Raw genomic sequence first — 25,871 nt, forward strand, 5'->3', positions numbered from 1 at the left:
GCATAACTCCGGTTACATAATTCATCCTTCAGAGGCTGTTGTAGCCATGACTACTGAAATGTATGCCCCCACTTAGGGTTGTACTTGCTACCATCATACATTTTACACAAGGTAACCATGGTAATGTGGGCCTTTTAAGTAGGCCACTAAAATCCAAGAAAGTTCCATGGAGAGGGCCAAATATTGAACATATAGCAAAATAAAAAAAGTGCTCGAGGCAAAAGGGACCAAACGCTGATGAAGACTTTGAAAAAGATTTTCTCATAATTAAACTTCTTGTGTGTGTGTGTGTGTGTGTGTGTGTGTGTGTGTGCATGTGTGTTTCTCTGCAGAAAACTGTTTTCCAAGAAAAGGTGTAAGATAGCTTCTGGTCATGACACCCCTTAAGAGGAAATACATATGACAGATATGTTGCTTAATCATCTCCCATGCTGGATTAATCAGAATCATCCAACTGAAACTATTCATTTTAATTTTTCATGAGCAGGATGATGCAAATAAACTGTTAGCAGGTCTTTAAAATAGAGCAGGGGCCTCATTTATCAAGCTTGCTTACGCACAAAACGGGGTCGAAAAACTGCGTAAGCAACTTTCCACGCAAACTTTGGGATTTATGAAAGAAAACTTAGTGGAAAAATGTGCACAACTTTAAGTTGACTTAGGACCTTAGTCACCTGCAGTGCTGCTGCTGAGAAGGATACAATTATGAAATCCTGCAGCATTATCACTTGTACTGCTTCGTTTTCACACAGAACAAGACCCCCCACACGCACACATTCGCGCGCGTACACACACACACAGCCTGAAGCGCAGAATACGGACAGGGGAACAGATTGAGACAGAATGTCATGCGTTTGTGACAGTGTGTGTCCTGTCACTGTGACCCAATTGATCATGAGCCCTGGCTAGTTGTACAGGGGAGATCTCTGTTTGGCTGACTGGTTAGCGCACATGACTCTCACCCGGGAGTCTGGGGATGGAAGCCTGATCGGATCTTTTTTTTTTTATATCCGCCACAGATTTCTTTGAAGAACTCACAACATTGACGGCTTCAGCAACGCTGTGCCACTCCGTGGATTTTCTCTTATTTGTTTTGCAAAAGCACTTCCTGTCATTTCTCCACCTCACCCACAGGTACCTGAATTTCTGCTTCAGTGAAATTGCGCTTCCTTGATCTGCCTTGATCTACGGTCGACATCGTCATTGGCGGAGCGCTGCAACAGCCGGCTTATGTTTATGCATGAGATCCACAAGGCACTTTGCATTGACTATTTATGGCAGTAAGTGGGTGTGGTGAGGGTGGGATGTGACTAAAATGCAGCTGAGAAACATTCTCGTTAGTCTCTGATTTATGAAGCGGAGATTGCGTGCTGCTGTGCGTACTCCATGTTTGATAAATCACAAACCTGCTTGGCGTAAGTAAATTTTTTTTGCTGAGCTTAAGTATGGTTTTAGGCCTAGTCCACACGTAGCCAGGTTTTTAAAAAAACGAATATCCGCCCCTCCAAAAACTTGCATCCACACCACCGCCTTTTAAAAAGAAATTCTGTCCACACGTACCCGGATAAATACGTTGTTAAGGACATGCCAGACCTGTAGGCGGCAGTACGTCCCCCGTTCTTAACCTCGTCCTTCGTCTGTGGTCTTCCGCAAGGAGCAGTAATTCCGCTTGCAAAAACAAACAAGCAGAAAGCGCTTGGACAATTGATGGATCGGGTAGTGACAGAGCGCAGCTCTGAGGGCTTCCATGATGCCGGCTAGTGTAAACACAGGTCGCACACGTGATGTCAGCATTTTTTTGTCGCGGAAAGTGACGTTGCGGACCTTAAAACTCCGGTTTTGTCCGTCCACACGCAGACACCCAAAACGGAGAAAACGCAGATCTTCACTTTGGCCGGAGTTTTTAAAAAGATCCGTTTTTGTGTGAAAAAAACTCAGTTTTCGTGTGGATGACAGGCCAAAACGTAGAAAAATATCTACGTTTTGGCAGATCCCCGGCTACGTGTGGACAGGGCCTTAGTAAGAATTCTACGCAATGTTTGATAAATGAGACCCCTGGTGTGCACACTTACACAGAAACGCAATCCCCTTGAGGGGTTCAAGGTAATGCGATCATATCAAGCTGACACAGGGAAACTCAGAGACCCGGATTTTTGACTTCCTGGCCTCAATCTGAGTTGAAAGCTATTTTCTGCTGGGACTGAACACAGCAGGTCATCACATCCCAAAGGACAATGCAGAGACATCTTATCTTCTCACTGTGTCCCAGTGTCTATTATCAGTTGAAGAGTATTCGCTCAGCGTTGATTAAGACTGAATAAATGAAAGGAGCAAGCTTCATTCATCCGGCTCTCAAAGAGGTGTATCATAGGAGTAATCACTGTACAAAATACTGAGCGAAAGAAGAATAAAAAATCAAGCAGATCTTTGGTAGAAAGAAGAGAGGGGGGGAGCAGCACATGTATGTGCAGTTTAAATGTGAAGAAAATAAAAGGGTGTACGCAAATGAAAGGAGACATGCAGCTGTAAACAGTAAAGGCTGAAAAATGACTGAATTATTTTCCTGAAGTTGAAAAGTAATTGATATTAAAGTCCCATAGTCATCATCACACACTGGTGAAATTACGTCTCCACATATCATCATCATCAGGATCATTTATTTCTATAGCACCTTCCACTACCTTTGTAGTAGCCCAAGGTGCTGTACACTTTCACAATAAAAAAAGAAGCAAAGGCATAACAAAATAATATAAAAAACACATAATAATAATAAAAGTGAACTTCATAAAATTGCAACACAATAAAATAATAAAATCACATATGACCCATTCCTGATGGGAGTGGTGGTCTTCGGTATGACCCGACAGAGATTTAAACCCAATCTCACAGTCCTAGGGCGGACACTCTACAAATAGGCTAATGAGAAAAAACATGTTTATAATATAAAATCAACTCTAATCATTCTAATAAATGTTTTATAAGTCAAACATTAACCCTACACATTTGGCTCAAAGAATAGAAAGCACTTTTTCAGAAGATCACTCAGTATTGATCCTCTTTAAGAAGGCAAATAACAGCTTTTATTGGTGCGAACAGAGGTGAAAGTGACTATTGTGTTTTTAGTTGCTGCTTTCATTTTAATAGTGATATTGAACTTTAGTGTGGAAATAAAGGAGATGAATTCAAAACACATGATCTGATTACTGAGGACAGATCATGGGAGGTTTTGTGAGATTGCATAAGATTGTGCAAAAAGCAATTAAAACAAACACACACAAAAAATAAATGTTCAACATAAGAGGCTTTATCCCTAAAAAAATGTCATGCAAAGTTGTTTGTTGGTGATAAAAAAACAGGATTCTATCCCCCCTTCAAGTTCAGTCATCCATCTGGAAACATACCATAAAGCAAAAATATAAATCAAATAGTAGTAAAGAGAAATGCTAAATTAACTTTATTAACACTCGGGAAACTGGTATTAAATTTCATCTGAGCCAAAGTTTTAATCAGAGAAGCTCTTAAAGATCATTTTACAGATACAGTGTCCACAGCACAATCTCATCCCTTCTTCTAATGTTTAATACAGAAGCAATCAGACCCAGCTGACAGTCATCTACGATGACAGGGGAGCGCTGATGTGACATCATCCTGTCACAGCGCCAGTCAGCACCCTCAGGAAAAAAAAGGGATTAGATGAATACTGATAGTGGAAAGAGAAATATGAGAGAAAACTTGCATGACCACTGCAGAAATTAAAAGAATGGAAATACATTCGATTAGAAACTCGAGAGAAGAGGGGAAGATGGATGCTTCAAAGAGGAAACTGGGGGTGAGTGGATGAGGACTGGTTGGGTGGGTGAGAACATGAGGCATGAGTGTTACCGGAAGAACTAAAGGAAGGAAGAGTGTCTCCATAAACATGCTGTATCTGGGTCTTGCTGATCACACACAAGCCCTAGGAGAACATGAAACACAATATAGGCCCCATGTCTCATGATGGATGAGGCCCAGACTTCAGTGTCAGCCCACTCAGTGCTCTCCTTCAGCAGGGACAAATCACTCGGCCACCGCCCCCCAGTCAGCAGCCGGCTAATACAACTAATGGAGCCATCCACAAACATGAACTGGCTGGATGCTCTTGGAACAGACGGGCTCCTTCAGATTTATGCTCTGGGCATAGCCGCCTCTCTGGATTTATGCATGAAGATAGAAAGAGGTGAACCTAAAGTGCTGCCTTACCTGCTTCAAAGCAAGAGAACGTGATCAATAAAATTTAAGTATTGACATCAAGAGCTGATCACTGTCACGTTCTGTGCCACCTCCTTTCACGGCCTGTCCTAAATCAGCACCCCACTCACAGCCACATGCAACAACGGGGGAATGGTGAATGAGCGCCAGGCGTTTTTGTGACAGCTTTCTTTTTTTTTTTTTAAAAAAAAAAGGATACCTCATTTGTGCTGACCTACATCACTTTTTCTTTCCAATCATCTTTCCTCTCGGGCCACTGCTGGCCCTAAATGCTTACAGAGGGGACCGGCGGGCAGCCTGGAGAGTCATTAGGTGCTTTGACTCTCTGTGATTGCTGTTCCAGACACACAGCGGAAAAAGTCAGATATGTCAGCTCAAAAGGGGGCAACTACAACTTCCTGCTTGATGAGCACTGCACCACGTTGAGATTAAAGCTCTGATTCCACATCAAAGTCCGATATAATGTACTCATATTTAAATGTGGTCATACTGGAATAACACAGCATCAGTTAGAAATCGTACTCAACTGAACAGCAGAGAGAATTTATTCTTCCTCTTTGCTGACTAGTAAAGCCTGTTTGACGTAATTATATTACATCACTTAAATATCTGATATATGTAAAACACGTCAACAAATGACATAATTAACACTAAACAAAATTTCCTAAAGAAACTATTTTTTTTACAGAAACATGAAAGCTTTGGTCAGATAAGTTCATTTTTAATCCTTGAAGGCCACCATCCTGCATATTCATGTGGCTTCTCTGCTTCAACACACCTGGTTTTAATTGTTGGATGAGTACCAGGCATCATCTTGATTACATGTTGAGCAGTTAAGCCAGCCATTATGTTAGGTGTGTTGGGGCAGGAAAACAGCTAAAACAGGCTGGATAGTGGTTCATAAAGACTGGAAGTGGGCACCCCTGGCTTAGGTGGATGATTTTGAACATTCTTACTTTTTCATTAAATGAGGAGTTCAGACTGGTTCTGCCCATCAGAATCTGACAGCAACCTCTGACTCACTATGATCAATACAATGAAATGGGCTAAGAAGGTTAATGGTGCTGTGCAGGAAGGAGGTGACTTGGATATCACCATGGAATAAATAAAAATGAAACCTAATTTTCGTTTGTTACCACCATCAACAAAAACTGAAAAAAAAAACTTGTTCACAAACAGTTTCAGTCTAATAAAAAGTCTAAAAAAAGTCTAATGACTAACAACCCCACAGGAGGTAGGTATAAGGGGTATTCATAGTTTCTGCTTGTTGGGCGACAGCTGTAGCTTATAAGCTTGACTCTCCCATATTCCAGTCGGAACTGACAAAGCTCCTTGAATGAGGAGCGAAACGTCTTCAAGAAACCAAAGAAATCCAGTTGCCTTCATTGGAACCCCTTTGAATCACACATAATGTTAATAAAGCATTTTCCTTTGGATGTATCACGTGTGTAATTCATCTTAATTTCAATTTCACTTTTTGAATTTAATACCATGAAAAAGAAATGAAATGTTGAGTTTAACCAAGTTATGTCGACTGGTTCAACTAAGCCCAGTTGCTTATTTTTAACATATTGCAACTTTTATTACTCCTTACCTTTAAGAAAATAGATTTAGTGGAAACAGTTGACATCGTTTGGCTAAGTAATTTCAATATTTCATTTGTGTAAGACCAAAAAAACTTTTTAATGACATTCTAATCGACCGAGATAAAAACGTTAGCCTAGAAATCTAGACCAACCATAGCAGTAGCAAAATATTAAGCTCTGCTGGTTGTTTTAGCCTAGCTCAATTGTAGCCTCAGCAGGTCTACCATTGGCCTTAACAGTTTTGTGCTTTGCCAGTCACAACGTTTTAAAAGTGGGCGACCTTAGCACCAGAGCCAGTGGAGGATTTAGCAATTTGGGGGACCAAGGCGAACACAGACGTGGGCCCCCCTTACACAAAATTTTTGACAATTTTGGATTTGCCAAATTCTGCCCTCTTCTGACATGAGTTATTTTCAATTTTTATTAGTCTTCCTCTTTTTTCTGTCTTTCCCTCCCTTTGAGTGCTTTCAAAATTCTTCTTCTTGTCATTGCTCCTGTGCTTTTGCTTTTGTTTTTTCTTTCTATTTTCCATTTTGGTCTATGCTTTCCTCCCTTTAAACATTTGCCATTGTCTTTCCTTTTCTGCTTGCTTTTGATGTTTACATTGAAAGATGACATCACTTTTGGAAGTGAAGATAAAAGCTTTTTTAAAGCAAGCTGCTTCTTTTTCTTATTGGAGCCACTACGATAACTCCATTACATGCTTAATGTTTTGACTTCCGCTTCAAGTTTGTTACGAATGCTCCCGCCTCTCTTTTTCTTTTTCTGCTTTCTCTTCTTCTTATTTGTGGTCTTGTGGCACTTGGCAAACAACACTTTGGTGCATTACTGCCACCAACTGGATTGGAGTGGAATGACTACCAATCACTTCCTGTTTGCTCATCTGCGTCTTAAAGGATTAGTCCATTGTGGCATTAACAGAGGGGTGCCAGCAGTCAGGGCAAGGGGGCCCCCCAACACAAGCGGGCCCCAGGCGGCCGCCGACCTATGCCTAATGGTAAAACCACCAATGACCTGAGCTGCGACAGAGAAAAACTAGAAAGATGGCGCTGGCTCAGGAACGGCGCTTGTTTGAAACGGCTTAGGCATCAACTTTGGACTAGATTTACACTTCTCCGTCAGCTTTGCAAGGGAGAGACGCACACACATTGGCAGTTATGTTTTGCTCTCTGACTTTTCAGTCACCTTGGGAGTGTTGCAAAGCAATTCCTCACCAGGACAGCAGAGGGCGTAGCGTTTTTTTGTGGTATCCTGCCACCATTACGCTCATGTATCCGGTCCACAAAAGTGTATTTACTAATGTGTTTATATATTTCAGAGGCTTATGTCCTCCACCTCTTGATGCGACCACCATCTCTAAACCATACTCTAAACCTATGTTTCCTGCCTAACCCTAACCCTCCTGAGCATGATTAGTTGCAGCCACCTTTGCAGCTTTATTTGTAAAACTGATCCACATTTGCCTGCCTTGGCCCTTCTTAGTGAACCTGTGTGGACACAACCCAATTCTTGGCTCGCTCTGAATTGAAGCAAACGGATGTGTTTCATATTAAAACGCATCACACGTTGTACAGCTTTTACAAACTAAACATTCAGAGTGGAGGTTGTCTCGGGCCAGTGAACTCTTTTGGGTTTATTCAGATTTATTTCCCTGTTGTTTCTCTGCGTGTGGTGAATCTCTGAGCTCATTAAAATGCAGCCCTGCCATGCAGCAGCATCTCTGGAAGATGATAATAACACAAACATCCTTAGAGCCTCCATCATTGTTATCTGCAGGTGGGTGATTGTGTCCAGTCCACCACTGCAGGGCTTTGGGCGATCAACCACAGTGACCCGAACTGTCTTACATAACATGAAGCTGCGCAGGGAGAGATTAGAGTCATTTTAGACACAGCTGAAAAAAATAAAAATAACCTGAATACAAGTCACCTCTAATTTCCCTCTGGGATTAATACAAAATATTAGTGTTTATGTGAATACCTGTAGTCTCAGTGATATGGTGGAGCATTTCAAATTTGTGTTACAGGGATGCTTGGCTAATTTCAGCGAGACAGTATCAAATCATGTATTTCGGGTAAGATTTGTAGAATGTGTAGTTTTCAGAGAAGACATGAGACATGATGCCATTAACTCAGTTACTCAAGAGGTTACGGTATTATATGTATTAAGGATGTGGAACACAGAAAAACCATGTTATTATGACTATTAATAAAACAATATAATTATTTTTTATTATAATCGGTCACTCTGAGTTTGTCTTGCAGGCTGAATATGAAAATAGTCTCCTACACCTATTTCCTGCATTAGCTTTAGATATAAAATAGACGGTGAAACTCTATGATTAGAAAAGCCTTAAAAATCCCGACAGATCTACATCACACTGTCACTTAACTTATATGGACTCACCCATCTTGACTCATGACGGGGAAAGCTGTTGTTGGTTTAGCAGCCAGGAAACAGCAGAGAACGTCTCGACTAACAGAAGCTAACCATTAGTATTAGCAACTCCACCATACAGCAGAACTCCTCCAGGCTTGTGTTATTTGTGGAGAATGGAGTTTGTTGTTGAGTCGCCATTCTGTTCGCCAGTCCAAGGCAAGAAGTCCAAATATCAGGAAGTAAGACTCCAAATCCTGCCATTTGAAGCTCTCCTACAATGTGGCAATTTTCCAGTTCCTGAAACCATTGCACTGGAGCTTTTATTCCCCAGAGTTCAACCTACAAGCCATTCATTCTAGGGCTCAGTGAACATTTATTGATTACAGTGTTATAGTTACAGGCGTTCCGCATGTCTAGCAACAGCACTGGTTTAGTCAATGATTACATTTTTAATCTCAAAATAACTTTCTTCTTGAAATACAGGAATTGTTTCAAATTATTCAGAACATTTTACTTTGGTTGTGATACTTTGTTCTTCTACTAATGAGCTCTAATATGCAGGTGTAGTTTCTCATTTATTATCTTTATTTAACATTTATTTAACCAGGAGGCTCAGATCCGTTCGGACCAGGACCTCTCGCCACAAGAACAGTTTTTTCCCTCTGCTGTTGGACTCATGAACAACAATCCTAGGGGCTGCCCATTCCAGTCGCTTGGTTCCAGTCACATGACCCGGTGTCATGTTTGTTGCTGAACTGATCCGCTTTGATTAGTACCTACACTGTGTATATTGTAGCTGCTTCTAATAAATTTTATTTATTATTTTATCATGAGTATATTACTACTTTCTATATTTGCTTATCTCTTATTTTTTATCTTCTTTTGCACCAAGTACCGCAGCAACTTCCTAATGTTGTGATTTCTCGCACATGTGGCAATAAAACCTTTTGATTCTGAAAAGCCCATTAAGATTAAAAACTTGTTTTTCAAATAAGTTACATTTAGACTCCTTAGTTCCTGTTTCAGTTATATTTTGTTAATTTATTTTTAGTTACCTGCTGATGTGTCCTTGATTGTTTTCATTCTTTTCACCTGTGTCTCATTTAATCAGCTGAGTTTCTCTGGGCTTGTTTTACTTTACCTTCTTTCTTTGCCACATTTCTGCCTGACTTGGTTTACATTTTAAAATTTATTAAGGATATTTGTAATCAAAATGAATTTTTGCTTTTCTACTTAAATTCATCTTGTTACTAATTGAAGTTGTGTTTCCTGTGAACTCCTGTGTTTTGGTCCTTGCTCTGCAACTCACATTATGAACAAAATCAATAAAATTCTGAATTTGACACTAGAGATAAATCAAGAGTTAATTACATTAAAAAAATTAAAAAGGAAAATAAAACACAAAGTTAGAAAAAAGAAATAAAGATAATTGCAAAAAGTTGCAGGTGCCAAATAATCTGGCTGCAGATCAGAATCTTCAACCACTGAGTCTAGCATATTTGGTGTAATAGGACAAAAAAAAAAGTGATACGGAAACACTATTTAAAGTTGGGTTGATGCAACATAGCTGTAAATTTACCGGTCGTTTCAATTAGAAAAAAAAATTGTATGTATAAAAATTAAAAGTCTACAATATTTACAAACCATTTAAACTATGTTTTAATAAAAAAAATTAAAAACTTTACCTTTAATTATTTTTACATAACTATCACCTGGAAAAGTTAAAACAATGTTAGAATTCAAAAGCTTTCAGCAGAGCTTTAATAACTTGCAATAAAAATACATAAAAAGATGTGTTGCTATAATGATGAAATGAGTCATAACTGCTTGCTATAAATATTATAAAAATGTTCCCAGCTCTCATTGAGGCTGCTGTGAAACTGTGAGCCGTCACAGAAAACACAAGCCATCAATCTCCTCATTACTCCTGGTGAGATTCATGCTGATAATTCGCTTTGCTGCTGTGATGTAGATTAACAAGTGACTGCATAAAACACAATAAAGTTGCACAGATATGTTCATATTAACGGTGGACTGAATGACTCGGCACACTGTGAAAGAGATCGCTCAGTTGAACAAGCTAACAATTATCACCAAGTCTGCCACTCACCTGGTAGCATTAAACTTGCGTGGCTTTACAGCCCACACATTTAGCTCTTTGCATGTGTCTGTTTTTTTTAACCAAAGATGTTCTGTAACAATTTAATGTGGAATTTAATGAGTAAAACTAACCCTAACCAAAAAAATGACCTCCTGACTAATCAATGTTATTTTAAATGCATACTGTGCAATATTTCCATATTTTTAAATCCTTTTCTTGAACCAGTTTGTGCTAAAATGACCCTTTACGGGTTTTAATGAAATGTCACTCAGAATATCACACTTGCAACTTCGTAAAGTGGAGCTGACATGCCTGACGCTGCAGTCGGCTTCCACCACATTTCCTGCATGTTTTAGATTGTGATTTGCTTGATTTATTGATGAACCACTCCTGTAGAAACTACAGAAGGCTGAGGAGACATTTCAGCATGTTTTATAAAGATGAACACACAGCAAGGACATGTGATTCACTTTTGGTTTTACTAACTACATTGGGGTGCTAAAAGCAAGCCCAAACTTCCTAGTTTCTCTTTAAAGGTGCATGAAGTAAAAATGGCATCCTTTTGTCAAATCTGGGTAGAGCTGCACGATATTAGGAAAACGGCGATATTCAATAACAATGATTAATATTGCGATGACGATATTACTGGCGATAAATAAAAACTTAACTCAAGAAATAAAATAATCAAAAATAAAAAAATAAAAAAATCATAAAAATGAGAAAAGTAAAAGATGTGAGGAAAGGGAAAAAGAAAATGAACAAGAAAAGGCGATCGATGGATCCCAGGAAAAGCAGAATCAGCAGAAAGAGCAGAACAAAGCTAACTCAGGTGTTTGCTATCTGCCACCTCGGGGGTGGGCATCTAACCTACCCACTCAATGGGCCAAATGGGTGAGGAGCTCTATTTGATTCATTACAAAAGCATCATGCTTCTGTTTGACTGACAGAATACATTATGTGTAGCAAACATTTGAGCTGACCATTCATTGCGATATTTATCTGTTCTTTGCGATATGCATATTGTGCATGCTGATATCGCAATAACGATATTGTGCAGCCCTAAATCTGGGTATTATATGGTGTTTCTCAATGCCAAGGAGCCAAGCCTTGATGTCCTGGCCCTGCCCCGGTTGCCTAGGAGAAACGTCATCAGGAGCCACCAAGAAGTGTTCCAATGTTCATGTTCTACCAAGGCGTGTGTTCTGTTTGTTAGCCGTTTGTCTTGTAGCCTAGCCTTGATAAAAAATTACCTAGAATACAATGCAGTATTTTCAAAAGAATGGCGGACCAGAAGCTGGCAGCTACTTCAAGGGCAAATTTCAAGTAATCATCTAATTAAAAATGTATTTTTTTAGATCTAAAGAAGTTATCTATGGTTGGTTAGTTGCTTATTAGTCAACGTTAGCCACTAGCCTTCTTTAACCGGTAGCAGAGCCGTGGCTTCTTTACAACAACTTCTGGGCCGCTCCTTTCCCTGGGTTCCGTTTTTTTGCCACAACGTTGCAGCTTTTTGACAGCTGGTGTTGAATAAAAAAAAATGCTGACAAAGACTTGGCAACCTCGCAGGCTCAAACATGATTGGCTCTTGAACCAGCAAGTATGGAGGCGGGACAGTTGTAAGACTACGCCCCTCTTCGTCGTTTTTAAAGGTGTGATTCACTGAAAAAATAATTTTTAATTGTTATTTGTGATTTATAATCAAGGGTTTTTCATACAGGCTGAACATAAAAATAGTCTCCTACACCTATCGCCTGCATTAGCTTCTGATAAAAAATAAACTCTAGGATTTGAAAAGCCTGACGTGTCTCCATCACACTGTTACTTAACATATATGGATTCACCCATCTTGATGGGTAAGGCTGTTGTTGGTTTAGCATGCAGGAAACAGCAGAGAACGTCTTGGCTAGCAGAAGCTAATTCTTAGCATTAGCAACTCCAGATTTGTGTTATTTTTGGAGATAAAATGTTTTAATGTAACCGTCCTTCCAACATGATTGAGCCTTTTTATAAAAAAACCCAAAATGAATTGAATTTGACTGTTTAGTGATTTATTTTTCACTGTAAAATGCACCTTTAAGTTGTTATTTGCTAAATGTTGTGAAATTTTATAAATCAAGAGAAGACCTCAAAGCTCCAGTGTTGCACCTATTTTTGTCTTGCTGTACACTCTTCTAGAACACCAGAAGCAAATGTTTATTTTTTTGCTCCGTTTTCTCTTTCTGTTTCTCTATCTTTGTTTGACAGATTCTGGTTTTGTCACATATAATCTTGACAGGAGCATCCCTTTGCATTGAGCTCGGTCTGCCGCAGGCTTCATGAAAACAACCCAGAGCGGGCCTGAAGACAGGAAAGGGGATCTTAACTACAGAGACAAAAGGGGAAACAGATGATGACAGAGAGCCATTATTAGACATGGAAGGACTCTAGACAACTTGGCCCACGTCAGCCCTTTGGATAGAGGCTAGCTGGCTGGCTGTGATTAGAGTTTAGGACTTCACAGGACTGACATGACCGTCCTCAGCCCTCATTTGACTCTAATATTTTAAGCTAACTTTTAAAAGCATGAAAAGACTCGTTATTTTCACAATAACACCAGTAGAAAGACACATCTACTCTTACTACAAATTCACAGATGACCTAGTTAGAGCAGTACAGTTGGATGTACTGCAGAAAGGTTTTGATAAAACAGTGAATTTCAGATGTTTGATAGAAATGTATTAAAACATAAAAAACAGCTTTTGCAGAAAAAAATCTCTATCTATCTATCTATCTATCTATCTATCTATCTATCTATCTATCTATCTATCTATCTATCTATCTATCTATCTATCTATCTATCTATCTATCATCTATCTATCTATCTATCTATCTATCTATCTATCTATCTATCTATCTATCTATTTATCTATCTATCTATCTATCTATCTATCTGCCTGCTTGCCTGCCTGTCTGTCTGTCTGTCTGTCTGCCTGCCTGCCTGCCTGCCTGCCTGTCTGTCTGTCTGTCTGTCTGTCTGTCTGCCTGTCTGTCTGTCTGTCTGTCTGTATATATATATATATATATATATATATATATATATATATATATATATATATATATATATATATATATATATATAAAAGAGCTGCTTATGCTCAGCCCAGCTGAGTCTAAGCACTTTATCCCTCAAACGTTGATGCGATAAGAGAGAAGCCTGTTCAGTCCTTTGTTCACCAGCTGGGAGACTGTGTCAGGCCCCGACTGCTGCTGTGAGATGAGAGAACTTAACATATTTTTAGACGAGTATTTCATGTCAGGATTCTCACTTTTAAATAATGAGGCGCCCTTCTTTCGTGATGGTGACTCAAAAGATCAAAAGTGCAGCAAAAAAGCTACAGACTTTCAAAGGACTGGGTGGAGTGGGAAAGAAACACTAGAGAAAATATGAGGTTGGATGAAACTAGAATAGGAAGAAGTACAAAATGGGTTAAAAAGCCAATAAACAACAGCAATAAAAGTGAAATCAAACTAATTTAATGATTACAGGGATTACCATTTTCTTTAAAACTCATTTAAACTTTTAATCTAAAACGTTTCCTTTTTCCTCCCATCAAACATTTTAAAATAATTTTTCATGTTTTTGTGAAGCGCCTCACGATTTTCATCTTGAGAGACGCTATATAAAAAAAGAATTTCTTCTTCACATTATAAACTGATTTTACTCACTAATATATTTGAAATCACACATACAGACACGAGCTTCCTTTGTGTTTTTGTGTTTAAGTGAAGATGAATGTGCAAAAATAGAATAAGTGAGAGTATCTGCAAGTTACAAACTATTAAATTACACAAACCTTTAAAATAACCCCACTCTGCCTTTAAAATTGTATATATTTTATTCAATATGTTCGGTTTGGAATATTCATCAAATTGCAGTCAAGATCAGAGCTTTACGGTGCAAAGAAAAATATGCTGCCGCTCTCTATCTGTCATGGTCTGCGTCTGCCCCCTCCGTTTTGTGCCTCCTGGTGTCCTCCATCCCTCTCTAGATTCCCTTTTGTGTCTCATAGCGCCCTCATGTGTCCTTTGTTTGCGTCCATTATGTGTCTTATGTTGGTAGTCCTTTAAGTCTATTCCTCCCAGGTCTTGTGTCATCTCATTCATCCCCAGCCCCTCCAGGTCTCATTTACATTCTGTGTCCTTGTAGTCCCCAGCCTTTTTGTCCCCAGCTCGACGTGTGTGTGTGTCAGTCCCCTGCTCAGTGTTTGTGTGTGGGTTTGTGTGTAGTTGTGTGTAGTTCTGTGTGTGTGTGTGTGTGTGTGTGTGTGTGTGTGTGCGTGTCCATTCCCCATTCCTATTTATTTTAGTGCATTTGTGTGTGTGATGGTGTGTGTGTGTTAGTCCTTCCCGCAGCCTTTAGGTTTAGTTTTGTGTTTTAGTTTTTTAGGTTTATTTGGCCCTCCTCTGTTTCTGTTTGCCCATTTTGATTATTAGGTTCACCTGTCTTCCCTCCAGCTCTCACTTCACACACCTGCCGCCATTTTCCCTAATCACTTCTCCCTGTGTATATAAGCTCTGTCTTGTCTGTGTCTGGTGTCGGTTCATTGTTGTATGTTGTCAGCGATGCTCGTGCTCTGTGTGAGCTTTTGCCTTCAGGTCTTCGTGCTCTTTGTTGAGCTTTTGTCTCCTGGTTTTTGTGCTCTAAGAGGAGCTTTGGGTGTTCCTGTTCCCCAGGACTTTTTGGACTTTGGCTCGCTGCCTTGGATTACTTTTTGTTCTTTATCCTACAAAATAAATGGATTTTTACTTTGGATCTCCTTCTGCCTCTTGTCATCTGGGTATCTGCATATTTGGGTCCTAAACATCCTCAAAACCTGACACTATCTTATATAGTAGTAAGACTCAGTGTCTTTGTTTGATCTAACGTGCAGAATAATGAATGTGGGATTGTTTCCTCCCTGACTGTTACGTGTGATAAATCTAAGTCCTAACATCAAAGTGTTGATGACATTTGCACAATATTGCATAACTACATCAGCGCTGTATTGTACATAATGAGTTGGATTTACTAATTGGGCTTGGACTCAGCATAATTGCACTTGAAGGATCTGATTTCTTCATTAGAATGATTTTTTTCAGAGTGTGTTTTGTTTAACACGTCATGCTGCTCTGGCAGCTGGCTAACAAATGATGCTATTTTGGTTTGTTGCTGCAGAAATGTGTTTTAACACTAGCTGAGAGAATGGTGTCTCTCTTAGCAAATAAAAGTTTAGATTCTAGTGTGTGCTTCAGTTTTATTCAGTTGTCCGACATCTACTCATTCACTGGGTCAGAAATCCATTCTGATGTCAGGTGAGGTGAACACCTGTGACGGAAATGTTCTCAGAAATAAGCCCAACTCCTAAATTCGAAATACAAATCAAACTTTCTGGGTCAAATCAACAGAAATGCCATTTTCAGATGTGAGCCAGTGTTGAAAGATTGAAGAAAAAGTTTGGTTGGTGACAATTTGTTGTTTTGGTTTTTATGTGGCTGCGCAGTGGCGCGGTGGTTAGAGCTGTTGCCTTGCAGCAAGAAGGTCCTGGGTTCGCTTCCAGGCCTGGGATCTTTCTGCATGGAGTTTGCATGTTCTCCCTGTGCATGTGTGGGTTCTCTCCGGGTACTCCGGCTTCCTCCCACAGCCCAAAAACATGACTGTTAGGTTAATTGGTCTGTCTAAATTGTCCTTACGTGTGTGTGTGCATGATTTTTTGTACTGTGTATCTCTGTGTTGCCCTGCGATGGACTGGCCCTCTGTCCAGGGTGTACCCTGCCTGATTGCCCGTTGACCGCTGGAGATGGGCACATCCCCCCCCCCGCGACCCTGCGTGGACAGAGCGGGCTCAGAAAATGGAAAGATGGATGTTTTTTATGTTGGTGGTGTTGGGGTGTGTGTGTGTGTGTGCGGGGGGTTGTTTTGTTTTTTACTATTGTTCTGCCCTTTTTAAAATGTATTCGTTTATTTTTATTGGGGTGGTGAGAGGTAGCAATGAGATCAAATCATGATCCTTGAGGGCCACTTGGTCTCAACTACCATATATTGATAGCTATATGTTGCAAAAATTTAAACATCCATCAAAAGTGATGGAGACCGCAAGCTGGTCAGGACTCCGCTTCCTGTAAATTCATCACCACCAGCACCACCGTTTCCCCATTAAAAAGTAAAAAGATATTAGGGGCAGACCCAGAACAGACTGAAAAACGCAGCACGGAAAAGTTTGACATTATGAACGTTTAGTCACCCGTGACTGAAGGAGTACAAATTACGGAGCAAACGTGGACAAAAACAATGGGAAACGTGGGTTTAGAGGTGGAGGAAAATGAAGGACAATCTGTCCATGTTATAAATTCACTATCGTGGACAGGACACGAGTGTTATGGTGGCAGGATACCTCAGAACAGCGCCATGCCCTCTGTTGTCCTGGTGGGAAATTGCTTTGCAACACTCCGAGAAGTATCAATCAGGCTTCAGGTGCCCTAGAGCTCCCAAGACAGTCATTGTGACTGTTTTCATATTTTGATATATAATAATTGTAGTTCCTGTACCAATTGACCATCCTGACTTTGTTGTCTGGGGCACTTAGTGCCCCTGGTAGGGTCTCCCATGACAAATTGGTCTTAGGTGAAGGGTGAGACAAAGAACGGTTCGAAGGATCTTTCATGGCGGTTAAAACGAAGAGTCGGAGTACCCGGCCCGGAGGGTTACCGGGATCCCACCCTGGAGCCAGGCCTGGGGTTGGGGCCCGTGAGCGAGCGCCTGGTGGCCGGGCTTTCGCCCATGGGGCCCGGCCGGGCCCAGCCCGAACCGGATACATGGGCTCGTCCAACTGTGGACCCACCACCCGCAGGAGGAACATGAAGGGTCCGGTGCAATGCGAATCGGGTGGCAGACCAAGGCGGGAGCCTTGGCGGTCCAATCCCCGGACAAGAAAACTAGTTTTTGGGACATGGAACGTCACCTCGCTGGCGGGGAAGGAGCCGGAGCTTGTGGCAGAGGTTGAGCGGTACCGGCTAGATATAGTCGGACTCACCTCGACACATTGCATTGGCTCTGGAACCCGAGACCTGGAGAGGGGTTGGACACTCTACTTTGCTGGAGTTGCTCCGGGTGAGAGGCGGAGAGCTGGGGTTGGCTTTTTGTTAGCCCCGAGACTCTCTGCCTGTGTGTTGGGGTTTACCCCGGGGGACAAGAGGGTAGCTTCCTTGCGCCTTCGGGACGGGGAACGGGTCCTGACTGTTGTTTGTGCTTATGGGCCAAATATCAGTTCAGAGTACCCACCCTTTCTGGAGTCCCTGGGACGAGTGCTAGATAGTGCTCCATCAGGGGACTCCATTGTCCTGCTGGGGGACTTCAATGCTCACGTGGGCAATGACAGCTTGACCTGGAGGGGTGTGATTGGGAGGAACGGCCCACCTAATCTGAACTCGAGCGGTGTTTTGTTATTGGACTTCTGTGCAAGCCGCAGTTTGGCCATAACGAACACCATGTTCGAACATAAGGATGCCCACCAGTACACTTGGTACCAGGGCAGCCTAGGTCACAGGTCGATGATAGATTTTGTAGTCGTATCATCTGACCTGCGGCCGTATGTTTTGGACACCCGAGTGAAGAGAGGGGCGGAGCTGTCAACTGATCACCACCTGGTGGTGAGTTGGATCAGATGGCAAGGGAACATGCCGCGTAGACCTGGCAGACCCAAACGCATAGTGAGGGTCTGCTGGGAACGCCTGGCAGAAGAACCTGTCAAGACGGTCTTCAACTCCCACCTCCGGCAGAGCTTTGACCACGTCCCGAGAGCAGTGGGGGACATTGAGTCCGAGTGGGCCTTGTTCCACTCTGCGATTGTCGAGGCGGCTGTTGCTAGCTGTGGTCGTAAGGTGGCCGGTGCCAGTCGTGGTGGCAACCCCCGTACCCGCTGGTGGACACCAGAGGTTCGGGGAGCCGTCAGGCTGAAGAAGGAGGCCTACAGGGCGTGGCTGGTCTGTGGGTCTCCGGAGGCAGCAGACAGGTACCGGATAGCCAAGCGGGGTGCAGCAGTGGCAGTTGCCGAGGCAAAATCTCGGGCGTGGGAGGAGTTTGGTGAGGCCATGGAGAAAGACTATCGATCGGCTCCAAAGAGGTTCTGGCAAACTGTCCGGCGCCTCAGGAGAGGAAGGCAGCAACTCGCTCACACTGTTTACAGTGGGGATGGGGAGCTGCTGACGTCAACTGAGGCTATAGTCGGACGGTGGAAGGAATACTTTGAGGAGCTCCTCAATCCCACCAATGCGCATTCCGAGGAGGAACCAGAGCTGGGAGGCCTGGGGATGGACTGTCCGATCTCGGGGGCAGAAGTTGCTGAGGTAGTCAAACAACTACACAGCGGCGGAGCCCCGGGGGCGGATGAGGTTCGTCCTGGGTATCTCAAGGCTATGGATGTTGTAGGGCTGTCATGGTTGACACGTCTCTGCAACATTGCGTGGTCATCGGGGGCAGTTCCTAGGGAGTGGCAGACTGGGGTGGTGGTCCCCATCTTTAAGAAGAGTGACCTGAGGGTGTGTTCCAACTATAGGGGGATCACACTCCTCAGCCTCCCGGGAAAGGTCTACGCCAAGGTACTGGAGAGGAGGGTCCGATCGATAGTTGAATCTCAGATAGAGGAGGAGCAATGTGGTTTTCGTCCTGGCCGTGGAACTGTGGACCAGCTCTATACCCTTGCAAGGGTGATGGAGGGGGCATGGGAGTTTGCCCAACCAATCCACATGTGCTTTGTGGATTTGGAGAAGGCTTATGACCGTGTCCCCAGGGGCACCCTGTGGGGGACGCTCCAGGAGTATGGGGTGGGTGGCTTTCTGTTAAGGGCCATTCAGTCCCTTTACCAGAGGAGCGTGAGTTTGGTCCGCATAGCCGGTAGTAAGTCGGACCTGTTCCCAGTGAGGGTTGGACTCCGCCAGGGTTGCCCTTTGTCACCGGTTCTGTTCATCACTTTTATGGACAGAATTTCTAGATGCAGACTTGGTGTGGAGTGTGTCGAGTTTGGTGGCAGGAGAATCTCGTCTCTGCTTTTTGCGGATGATGTGGTCCTCCTAGCTTCATCCAGCTCTGACCTTCAGCTCTTGCTGGGTAGGTTCGCGGCCGAATGTGAAGCGGCTGGGATGAGGATCAGCACCTCCAAATCTGAGACCATGGTTCTCGACCGGAAAAGGGTGGCTTGCCACCTCTGGGTCGGGGGAGAGGTCCTACCTCAAGTGGAGGAGTTTAAGTATCTCGGGGTCTTGTTCACGAGTGAGGGTAGGAGGGATCGGGAGATCGACAGGCGGATTGGTTCGGCGTCTGCAGTGATGCGGACGCTGAGCCGATCTGTCGTGGGGAAGAGGGAGCTGAGCCAGAAAGCCAGGCTCTCGATTTACCGGTCGATCTACGTCCCAATCCTCACCTATGGTCATGAGCTTTGGGTAATGACCGAAAGAACGAGATCGCGGATACAAGCGGCCGAAATGAGTTTCCTCCGTAGGGTGGCCGGGCTCAGCCTTAGAGATAGGGTGAGGAGCTCGGACATTCGGGAGGGACTCGGAGTAGAACCGCTGCTCCTCCGGATCGAAAGGAGCCAGTTGAGGTGGTTTGGGCATCTGGTCAGGATGCCTCCTGGACACCTCCCCGGGGAGGTGTTTCGGGCATGTCCTGCCGGCAGAAGGCCCCCGGGTCGACCCAGGACACGTTGGAGAGGTTACATCTCCAATCTGGTCCGGGAACGCCTTGGGGTCCTGCCGGAGGAGCTGGTGGACAAGGCCGGGGAGAGGACGGCCTGGAGCTCCCTAATTGGGATGCTGCCCCCGCGACCCGGACCCGGATAAGCGGAGGAAGACGAAGACGAAGACGAAGACGAATAATTGTAGTTCCTGTACCAATTGACCATCCTGACTTTTCCTATTGTACCGTTTATTTTTGCATTTTAATTTACATAAAAGTATGCATCAAAAAAGAAATAGTTATTTTTGTCTTTGTCTGCCTGATGGCTCTTTTGTTCACTTGGTAAATTTTACCCATGGATGACGGACAGTGTCGCCATTGCTAAGCAACCAACTTTCCAGCTTGTGCTCGCTCACTAAAATAGCTTCTAAAACGGCTTTTAGAAGAACGTTCTTAGTGAAACATGCATAACCCCTTCTTCCCACAGGAGCCGTCAGCAGCAGGTTACTGCAGCAGCACGTCATAGCTGCTGATAGGAACCGCTGTGGTCAACAGAACCTTTTCCACCGGAGCCGTCAGCAGCGCGAGTCGGCCGCGTCTCAGGAGCAGCATGTCGCGGCCCTTACGCGCCGGTTCTATTTTCTACGCACGACGCCTCTGAAACGGGTCAAGTTCGACATTTTTGGGGAAGGAAAGACAGGAAATCGGACGCGGAAACGGAGCGAAGCTCTCGAGATTTTCAGAATAAAGAAACGTACTGCCTTCCGGTTGCTTTACTTTAAAAAAGGTTACTAACTGTGCGGCCCCGTGAGAAGTTATCACCTAGCTAGCGTCTCCTTTGTTTTTCAGGTCCGTATTGGCGAGTATAAAACGGACAGAACATAAAACACAAACCTTTTGGAGCCATGTTGTAGTTTTCTCCTGCTTGTTGTTGTGTTTACTGACGAAGTCACTCGTGTGACTTCGTGCTCTGTCGGTGACAGCTGCTCCCCTGCTGCTTCGCGTCTCGTGGGAAGGGCCAAGCAGCAGCTTACGCGAGCAAGACGTGCTGCTGCAGTAACGTGCTGCTGACGGCTCCGGTGGAAAGAAGGGGTTAAAAATGATGCTGCTTCGGACAGAGAGCAGAAAGCTGGTCAGTAGGATGCGGCTGTGACTCGCACAGCAACATGGAAGACAAGCAACTCCACCACATGGCAGAGGCTCCTTCAGGCTTGTGTTATTTGTGGAGATAAAACATCAATGATCAACGACAAACAGAGTTGGTGGTAGAGTTTATAGCTAATCAGAAGTGAGATGTCTAAATATCAGGAAACAACAAATCCTGTCATGTTCAGCTCAACTCTGATCTGAATCACTTCCAGTTCCTGAAACAGTCACAGTACAACTTTAAGAAAAAAAAAGTTAAATGTCCCATTTAAAATGTTTTGCTTTCATGATCCACGAGGGCCACTTGGTCTCAACTACCACATATTGATAGCTATATGTTGCAAAAATGTAAACATCCGTCAAAAGTGATGGAGACCCCTGCTGCCAGTTTTCTGCATTTGGGTTTTTCCTTCAACCACCATCTAAATGCAACGCCAGTCCTTGGTGGCCGTGTTTTAAATGCTTCCCTGCTTCAACATGCCGGATGCTAAGTTCTGTGGAAGTAATTATTCACCTGTTGTTTTTAAACAGAGATAGATTTAAATGTGGAGAATACTATCCATCGAGGGCAGCAAATACCCAATATCCTATCCACCTCAGATCACAACACTGGGACTGTAATTAACACCCCAAAATAAACTAAAATGTTCTGTTGGCTGAACCTAACAAACACATTTTAGAGTCTTTTCCAAACAAAAAAGTGGAGTAAGAACAAATTCTTTAAAATATAAAAGATTTTATTCACAAGTCTGCAATGGTTGACTGAAACAAAGTTCAATTAAAATAATCTCTATTTTCAGGAGACATTGAAGCGCTTAACCCTCTGGAGGCAGGTGTTGCAGATTTGCAACGTTAAAACCTACCTACCTGGTTACTCCACATACGTATTTCATGAGCATTTTTTAACTCAGAATTACCCCTGAAGGACTTAGTTGTTCGTCTTTTTATCAAAACTTATTTTGAGCCTGAGAGGGTTAAACAAAAGTCCCTTTCATTTTTTTTTTTTTACTTCTGCAATCTCACAGACCTCCACACAACTGCTTATTTGCTTGATAAAAAAGACCCTCAGTGCTACAGAAGTCCACAAGCACAAATGCCAATGTTTTACTCTGGTAAATTAGGTACAATCAAATGGTTTTGCTTGAAGGCAAATAAATGAATGAAAAATAGGTTTTCAATTCAATGCTATTCAATTCAAGTTTATTTATATAGCGTCAAATCATGACAAGAGTAATCTCAAGGCACTTCAAATGGTAAATATTCCAATACAGGTCAGTCCATTAAGCCAATCAGAAAAAAGTTTCCTACATAAGGAACCCAGCAAATTAGTGACAGTGGAGAGGAAAACTCCCTTTTAACAGGAAGAAACCTCCAGAGGATCCTGGCTCTGTATAAGCAGCCATCCACCACGACTCACTGGAGATCAAGAAGACAGAGCACACACACACACACACACACACACACACACACACACACATACGCAAGCACGCACGCACACACACACACACACACACACACACACACACAACATACCAAGTAATGTTTTTATGGTTACATTGTGATTTCTTAGTAAATATTCTATTTGGTGAGAGATAATCTTTATTGTATTTATCCTAGTGAATCCATAATTAAACGGGTAAACTAGCAGTAGCACATCCAATGTCAATGAAATTAAAATGTTATTATCAGGAGAGGGAGAATGTTTAAATGGTTAGCAACAGTGTTCAAGTCGATGGTCCCCATCATGAGGGACCACAGCTCAGCAGAACATCACCGTAGCTTCTTGGTTCTTAATTGAATAAAGTATTTCAAATGGTAAATGTAAAATTAATACAATTACTTTTAGAATTAGTTGCATTTCAGAATACATTTAGACAACACCCTCAAGTGTCACATCAGTCTGAAGAGCCGAATATTTAGCAAAACACATCAAACTAATCAGCCACAACATTCAAACCACAGTCATAAGGAAAATAATACCAATAATCCCTCTTTTACTGAGGTCCTGGTGTTAATATGAACATTAAAGGTGCATTATGCAGAAATGAAGTTAAAAGTACATCCTGTGGTAATATTTTGTCACTGCAACAACTTTAAACAACTCTGGAGCGTTTTGCAGCCGTCGTCAAATTACAATTGTTGGCGCTGCAGTATTACTTCGTAGGAGACACGAACACCCCACACTCACGGAGGGTAAACATTAGTTACATCCCTCCGTCTTTTATTTTGAAAGGAGAAAATCTGACAATCCCCGCAGTCAGCTGGATGTGAACTATGTTTCAGTATAAATTTCCATCCAAAATGACTGAAACATTAAGACTCTTTTGATTTTCACATTGTAAAATTCTCCCTTTTATTCTTACATAGTGCACCTTTAATTTGCGTAAAACACCAACATGACACCCGTCAGCTCTCCTTTACAGCAGCAGCCAATGAACAGGTCATACCAAGAAAACCGATCAAACCTCCGAACTCTTAGGATTCTAATACAGGTGATACAACAATCCTGATCAATCAAAATCCAGCACTGCATCTCTTACAATCTTAAGGTCCCATGTCCAAAAGATCAGAGTACGTTTTAATGATGTGGCTGATCAGTGGGTAACATTTACTCATCTCTGCTCATACTCAAGCCCCTCGCTCTGGCATTACCTTTTCTCTGGTGTGGTTTCATTTTCTTTGTTCGCTGGTGCTTCCTGGAGATCTGGGAGGTTGGCAAAGTCATCCTGTTCAGCCAGCCCGATTGCTAGAGACAGAACAACCATCTTCCCCTCACTGGACACACACAGACAAATAGGGCATCACAAGACCACACAGGTATGGTATGTGGACACAGAACAACGGGGACACACATGGTCCAATAGAAACGCAACAGGCGGTGACAGCGACACACACAGCACACATTCATTTAGTGTACAAAGAGAGAGTGGGAGAGAGGTGGTAGAGCATCGTGAGGACTCTACACTGCATCAAACCTGCATGCATTTCATGCAAAATCATAATCTTTCAGCCACTTTGAATTACAACAAAAGATCACTGACACTGATATCAACAGATTCTGTTGTTTTATCAACAATCCTCCAAAAATGGCACTGGATTTTCTTCAAAAGTGCTTTTTTTTCTCCACATGATTATTTCTTATGAAAGTGTGTAAAAAGTGATGGAAACAAAATAGCAAGAATGAAATTTTTTAAGGTGCAATAAGTAAGAATTTGACAGCAAAATTATCACAACGTAGCCTAATGTCTCAATCTTGTTGGAAAGAATGCAACATTGAAACAGACTTCCTTCTCAGCCAGCTTGGGGTTGTCAGTTTTTCATTTTTCTCATGACGGCTCCGCATGAACAACACACAAACAATGCCAATGTAATTACCCTGCCCGGCCCAAACTGAGCTGACCGTAGTGCAAATGCTCTAAAAAAGGCCAAAGAGGGGCATAATCATTGTTTACATTCTGTCCTGCCTCCCTACCTGGTTCCAGAGCCAATCATGTGAGCCCACAGGGTTGCCAAGTCTGCACTAGAACTGAACTATTAATTGCATATGCAATTAAATTGCGATGTGACAAAAGGAGATTTTCTAATCGCAAAGGCTGCGATTTGACTGGCAGCGAGTGGTTAGCACAATGTTAATATTCATTGAAAAACCCATTGCTTTTTTTTTTTTTTTACCGTGTCCTGTCTGGCTGTGAAGCAAACAGAATTGATGTCTGAATGCTGGTAACAAGCCTTACAGATTTACTCTCAGGTGGAGCATCAAAGCGTCTGCTTTTAATGTCACCCTGATGCTTAAAACTTTATTGTTATTGTTTTTGAATGCTTTGTAATTCCGACCAGACATGGAGTCAGAGGTGAAAGAGAAAGGAAAAGACAAAAGGTGGTGGTGGTGTGGTGTTCCACAAAAATAAACAATAATGAGCAAGAGTCTGCTTCTAGACCTGCAGAAAGAGAAAAAACAAAAACAAAAAACAAACAAAAAAATGGGACACAACAACATCAAGCTATCACTGCATCAACCCCAAGGAGACTGCGACCAGAAAGGCCCCCGCCCCCCTCGAGAGGCACAGAGGCTTAGATGTGAACACTTTAGAAGAAGAAGAAGAAGAAGAAGAAGAAGAAGTATCATTTCTATAGCGCCTCTCAAGATAAAAATCACGAGGCGCTTCACAAAAACATAAAATGTAAAAATATAAAAAAGCATTTAGAAAATGTTTAAAAATATATTTAAAATGAGCAAAAATAGGCAATTGTGATTAAAAGAAATGTTAAGAAAGAGAGAGTGAACAGGAAAGAGGGGAATCAGTGGATCCTGAGGAAGGTGGAATAGGTGGGGAGAGCAGAATAAAGAGAGAGGGGTTGAAGAAGGTCACACAAAAGCCAGCTTGAACAAGTGAGTCTTCAGCTGCTTTTTGAAGGAGTTCACTGAGTCCACTGATCTCAGGCTCAGGGGGAGAGAGTTCCAGAGTCTGGGGGCCACAGCAGCAAATGATCTGTCACCTTTGGTCTTAAGCCTGGTGCGCTGCACAACCAGTAGGCTTTGATCGCTGGACCTCAGGGACCTGCTGGGGGTGTAGGGACTAAGAAGATCACCAATGTAAGATGGTGCATGTCCTTGTAAGGCCCTATAGACCAGAACCAGGATCTTGAAATGAACCCTGAAGTTGACTGGCAGCCAGTGAAGCTGGAGGAGAAGCGGGGTGATGTGGGTGTGTTTGGAGGACTT

General features: G+C 42.6%; 1 protein-coding gene across 3 annotated transcripts in view; it reads right to left on the minus strand.

Annotated features, from left to right (window-relative positions):
- Positions 1-25,871, minus strand: part of syt7b (synaptotagmin VIIb) — a 219,581-nt gene that overhangs the window by 40,055 nt on the left and 153,655 nt on the right. For 2 of the 3 annotated variants that reach the window (XM_015953136.3, XM_015953138.3), the window contains one exon: positions 23,801-23,923. The exons of the other annotated variant lie outside the window; for it this stretch is intronic. In XM_015953136.3, coding sequence (XP_015808622.3) covers positions 23,801-23,923 — 123 coding nt within the window. The remainder of the gene's footprint in view (positions 1-23,800; positions 23,924-25,871) is intronic. 3 annotated transcript variants of the gene reach the window in all.

Source organism: Nothobranchius furzeri, chromosome 9 (genome assembly GCF_043380555.1).
Source record: "Nothobranchius furzeri strain GRZ-AD chromosome 9, NfurGRZ-RIMD1, whole genome shotgun sequence".
NCBI classification, from domain to species: domain Eukaryota; kingdom Metazoa; phylum Chordata; class Actinopteri; order Cyprinodontiformes; family Nothobranchiidae; genus Nothobranchius; species Nothobranchius furzeri.